Here is a 4,125-nt window from a genome sequence, read left to right as displayed (position 1 = left end):
GTCACACCACGTGCCTCCCAGACGTCCCACGTCCAGCTGTGGCCTCAGGGCTCAGGGCAGGAAGCTCGACACTGGCCTGAGCACAGCTGGAATGTTGTGGGAACATTTTATGTATGTGTGTGAGACAGTGTGTCTGTGAGTGTGTGTTTGTGTGAAGAAGCTCTGGCTCACAGGAGGCTGACTGTTATCCCGTGTGGTAGGCCTTTCCTTGAACCCCTTCACTTAACTCCCCAATACCTCACCCACTGTGCCCTTTGGCCAGACATGTCCTCACCCAGCACCCTCCACAAGCACAGACACACACAAGATGCATGCACACACAGACACGAGCACACACGGCTTCAATCAAACAGGGATGCACAGCCCCTTGTAAAAAGGTGTGATGGCAATTCAAAATGATGGCACTTATCCACACTTTGTGCCTCTTAGCATACTGATAATTGCAAACACCTGCACGCAACCTCCCCTTCAAAGAAGAGCCACACTCGGATAGCTGGAGGGGGCACACACACCTGGCCGGAGCAGAGAGCTACCACATGGCTCAGTGGCGAGGTGTTTAACATGTCCTTCTGCTGTCGACCCACTCTGCGTCAAAGGACTCCCTCGGCTCTAATTAAAGACACAGCCTAGGGCCCCTCTGTGCTCCGTACTGTCAGGAGATTCATGCTGCGAGTGATGTGAAAGCCGACTAAACAACAGAAATCCTCATGATAAAGATTTTCTTAGGGGCTTGATCAGTTCAAGTTCTGTTAGTCTAAAAAGTAACAAAACTAATTGAAACCTTTGACTGTTAATGACCACTGCATAATTTACACTGGTGAGTGGTCATTTCCCCTCAAATGTTTCAATTAGTATATAATATAGTAATCAGTATTTAATAATATTTAGTATATAATATATAAAACTATAGGTTACAACATGCAAAATCAACATTTGTTTTACATTAAGTGATGTGTTGTGATCAAACCCTGAAAATCGATGGAGACATTAATTAACTCACAGATGAAGCCTTTCCAACAAAAATCTCCTGTGTCCTGACTTATTTCCACAACCACCTTTCTAAAACTTGATGGTCTGTGCTCTTTTACATCTAAAATGCACATCAACGACAGCCATTTGTGCTCCACTCCATTGATCTTGCAAATACCGATCACACTGCAATGCACTTCTGCGCTGCTAGATGGCGTAAGTGACCTCGGTAAGGCCCCCAGATTTAAACGACAAAAGGTGAAACCGGTCTATCAGCCTGAGGAACATCACTGCCTAGTTTTACTCCTGTGTCCGAATAATTACAGAGCCATTGTCTCTTGTCTGAATGACTTGTTTAGGTAATAGAATTACAATACAAGTGTCCTGCAATTTACTGACAGTCTGGTCCAGTGTGACTTACAGTGCGTATGTACAGCGTGTTTACTCTTAAGCAGGATATGCCCTTTGCCTTTTATAGAAGCATATTGATTTTGCAGAGACTGAACCATAAACATTACTAGTCAGAGGATCGTTTCTCACGTTCAACAAGATTTTTTTTCATCCTATTTGCCACAAAGTGTTATTACCAATGCTGCTGACTAAAGATGTGTTTTTAAACATTTGGCTGTCTTCCCATATTGTTTTCAAACTGTTTATCATATACTTGTTGATTTCATGAGTTACAGCTGTCACGGAACATTTAGGATTACCGAGCTGAAAAAGTTTCTGCTTTCTCACTAATCGTGCGCTAATCTCAGTTTTGCGTCTATACAGACAGAAACCTCCACATAATGAAGCTTAATTACCACATAATGTACAGTTGCAGGTAGAAATACGTAATATTTGCAGTTTTACGCATTTATAAGAACAATAAGCGTAGGTCTAGTTTTTCTGACACATAAACTTAGATACATGGGCATGTTTTCATATCTTTACAAATTTATTTGTCTTCCAAAATGAAGAACAGCATAAGAACAATGAACATATCTTTGGCATCACACAGTAAAAAAGACAACTCAAATATATAAAAATGCAGTGAACAGACTTCCACAATACAAATCTCATTTCAATATGAACTTTACTCCCTTGTTAGCTGTACAAATATAGTGCATACTCTTTCCATTTTACAAGAAAAAACCATATTGAAAACAACTTTTCTAACATTGAACAAAGAAAGAACTATTAAGTATCATGTTATAGTCTCTGTGGTCATTCCCCACTTTTCACCAAGGTCGCCACACTGAGTCTGTGTTGCCTGAAGGGGCTCCGGGGGAAACCGCAGCTGGCACAGGGACCGGCGTGCTGACGTTGTTGGCGTACACGGGGATAACGGGGCCGTTCGGCGCAAATGCTGCATTGGGTATGAGGAATGCAAACTGTCCGTCTGTGGCAGGCACGATCTGGAAGCCGCCGTACACTTTGGTGGCGTCTGAAGGTAAACTTGCTGGCGAAGAGCCTCCTTTACAGGAGACCGCGTTCATGGGCAAAACCTGCGGGGATGAGCTGGGGATTTGCACCATAGACTGGCCAAATGAGGAGTGTGTTGGTCCAGCGGCAGGGGGCAGCTGGTGTTGGTGCTGATGCTGGTTGGGATAGTTCATGGCGTTAATCTGGGTCATGCAGTTGGCCAGGTGCCCAAGCAGCCGCGTCCTGACCTCGGTATTGACACCTTCACAGGTGGAAAGGAACCTGGTGACTTCATTCATGCACTCGCTGAAACCCGCACGATACTTTCCCAAGACAGTTGGATCGGTGTTCAGGGCAGCTGCAGAGAAGACGAACACGGGGAATTCAGTCAGGAGCTAATTCAAATGCAGATATTGTTTGGATTTATAAAATTAGCTGACAATATTCTGGACATAAGACAAATTTAGAGTGATCAAGGAAGAATGATAGAAGAGCCGAGATATGATATAAAACTCAGAGTAATGACACAGATTAGTCCGACTTACCGGTCATCTGAGCCCTCTGGAGGTTCCGGAGATGCTTCACCGTCATCTCCAGGATGTCTGCCTTCTCCAGTTTAGAATGTCTGGAGCTCTTAGGACACGGAAATCACACATGGTTAAGATTACGCGCTGACTTTCACACTACTTGACAGGGGCAGTTTTGAATTGCAGGTAAACAGTCTATTAATAACCGAGACGAGCAGTGAGTACTTACATCTTTTTTGAGCGCATCCAGGATCAGAGTTTTCAGCTGCCCCAAGCTTTCGTTGATTCTGGCTCTTCTCCTCTTTTCCATAATTGGTTTGGAGGACTAAAGATAAAAACAAAACGACATAAACCGTTAAATTTCTCTTTCTCGTTTCCTGCATAAAGGTGAAAGCTCTCGCTTTGGACGAGGAGCTTGTGCCAAATTGTGCCCGAAAGCAAACAGCCCTTTTAATTTATAGACATTGACGTGGAAATGCTTTAAAATACAAGTTTTATACCAACCTTTCTGTGCTCAGAGGCTGTCTTGGGTTTATCAGGAGTAGTGTTCATGCTTGCCGGGGTTGCAGCGACCGGAGAGGACGAGGATTTTTCCATCATATCAGCGGGCATCTTTTTATCGGAAATATCCCACAAACCACAGCAAATTACGGTCCACCGGCGGAGAAAAAAGAAGGGTGATTAATTTCAGCTTGTGATATTCAAATGTCCCTTCTCCCACGAAGAAAAATCCTGAGGTAAGTATGAAGACGTGTGAAGTTACAATCCGTCAGAGCGATGCGTGGCTCTCGAGCGCGGACGCACACTCTCTCTGTTGGGCGCTCCGCGTGCGGCTTGTATTTATATCTCGCACTGCACGCGAACGGCTCGTGTGAAACTTCCCAAACTTTCTTTCCCACAGTAACTTTCCACCAATCAGAGCGAGGGACACGCGGCCCGAGGGAGGATGGCTCGTGGTCGGATTGGTTGTTGGGCCGCTGGAGCTGGCGGCCAATGGCGCACGGCCCGGGTTCAGGGCACAGCCGGCGAAACTGCCTTCAGTCTTCAATCATCGTACCGTTTACATATTAACAGTGGAGCCGCTGACTGGGCCAGGAGCGGACAGAGATTTGTATCTATCAGAATAGTGATAACACAAAATATTATGAAATCGCTTACTTAGACAATAAAACAGTGGAAAAACACAATACATCCATATGCAATGGGTCAACACCAACAATGA

General features: G+C 44.8%; 1 protein-coding gene across 1 annotated transcript; it reads right to left on the bottom strand.

Moving 5' to 3' along the window:
- Positions 1-1,890: 1,890 nt before the first annotated feature.
- Positions 1,891-3,729, bottom strand: her6 (hairy-related 6). The gene is made up of 4 exons (XM_020596910.1): positions 3,408-3,729; positions 3,133-3,228; positions 2,922-3,009; positions 1,891-2,734 (listed from the first exon to the last, which is right to left on the bottom strand). Exons 1-4 carry the CDS (start codon positions 3,513-3,515, stop codon positions 2,193-2,195), a joined length of 834 nt encoding a protein of 277 aa, XP_020452566.1. The 5' UTR covers positions 3,516-3,729; the 3' UTR covers positions 1,891-2,192.
- Positions 3,730-4,125: the final 396 nt, after the last annotated feature.

Source organism: Monopterus albus, unplaced genomic scaffold, assembly GCF_001952655.1.
Source record: "Monopterus albus unplaced genomic scaffold, M_albus_1.0 scaffold31.1, whole genome shotgun sequence".
NCBI classification, from domain to species: domain Eukaryota; kingdom Metazoa; phylum Chordata; class Actinopteri; order Synbranchiformes; family Synbranchidae; genus Monopterus; species Monopterus albus.
Note: the sequence above shows the minus strand (reverse complement) of the source record. Positions and strands in the feature narration are given on the sequence as shown.

Excerpts from the sequence above, each read along its gene's own strand:
- her6 (XM_020596910.1), bottom strand. The coding sequence starts at position 3,515 with ATGCCCGCTGATATGATGGAAAAATCCTCGTCCTCTCCGGTCGCTGCA. Across the intron at positions 3,010-3,132 it reads TGGATGCGCTCAAAAAAGAT|AGCTCCAGACATTCTAAACT; the intron begins GTAAGTACTCAC and ends CCGTGTCCTAAG. Across the intron at positions 2,735-2,921 it reads CCAGAGGGCTCAGATGACCG|CTGCCCTGAACACCGATCCA; the intron begins GTAAGTCGGACT and ends TCTTCTCTGCAG.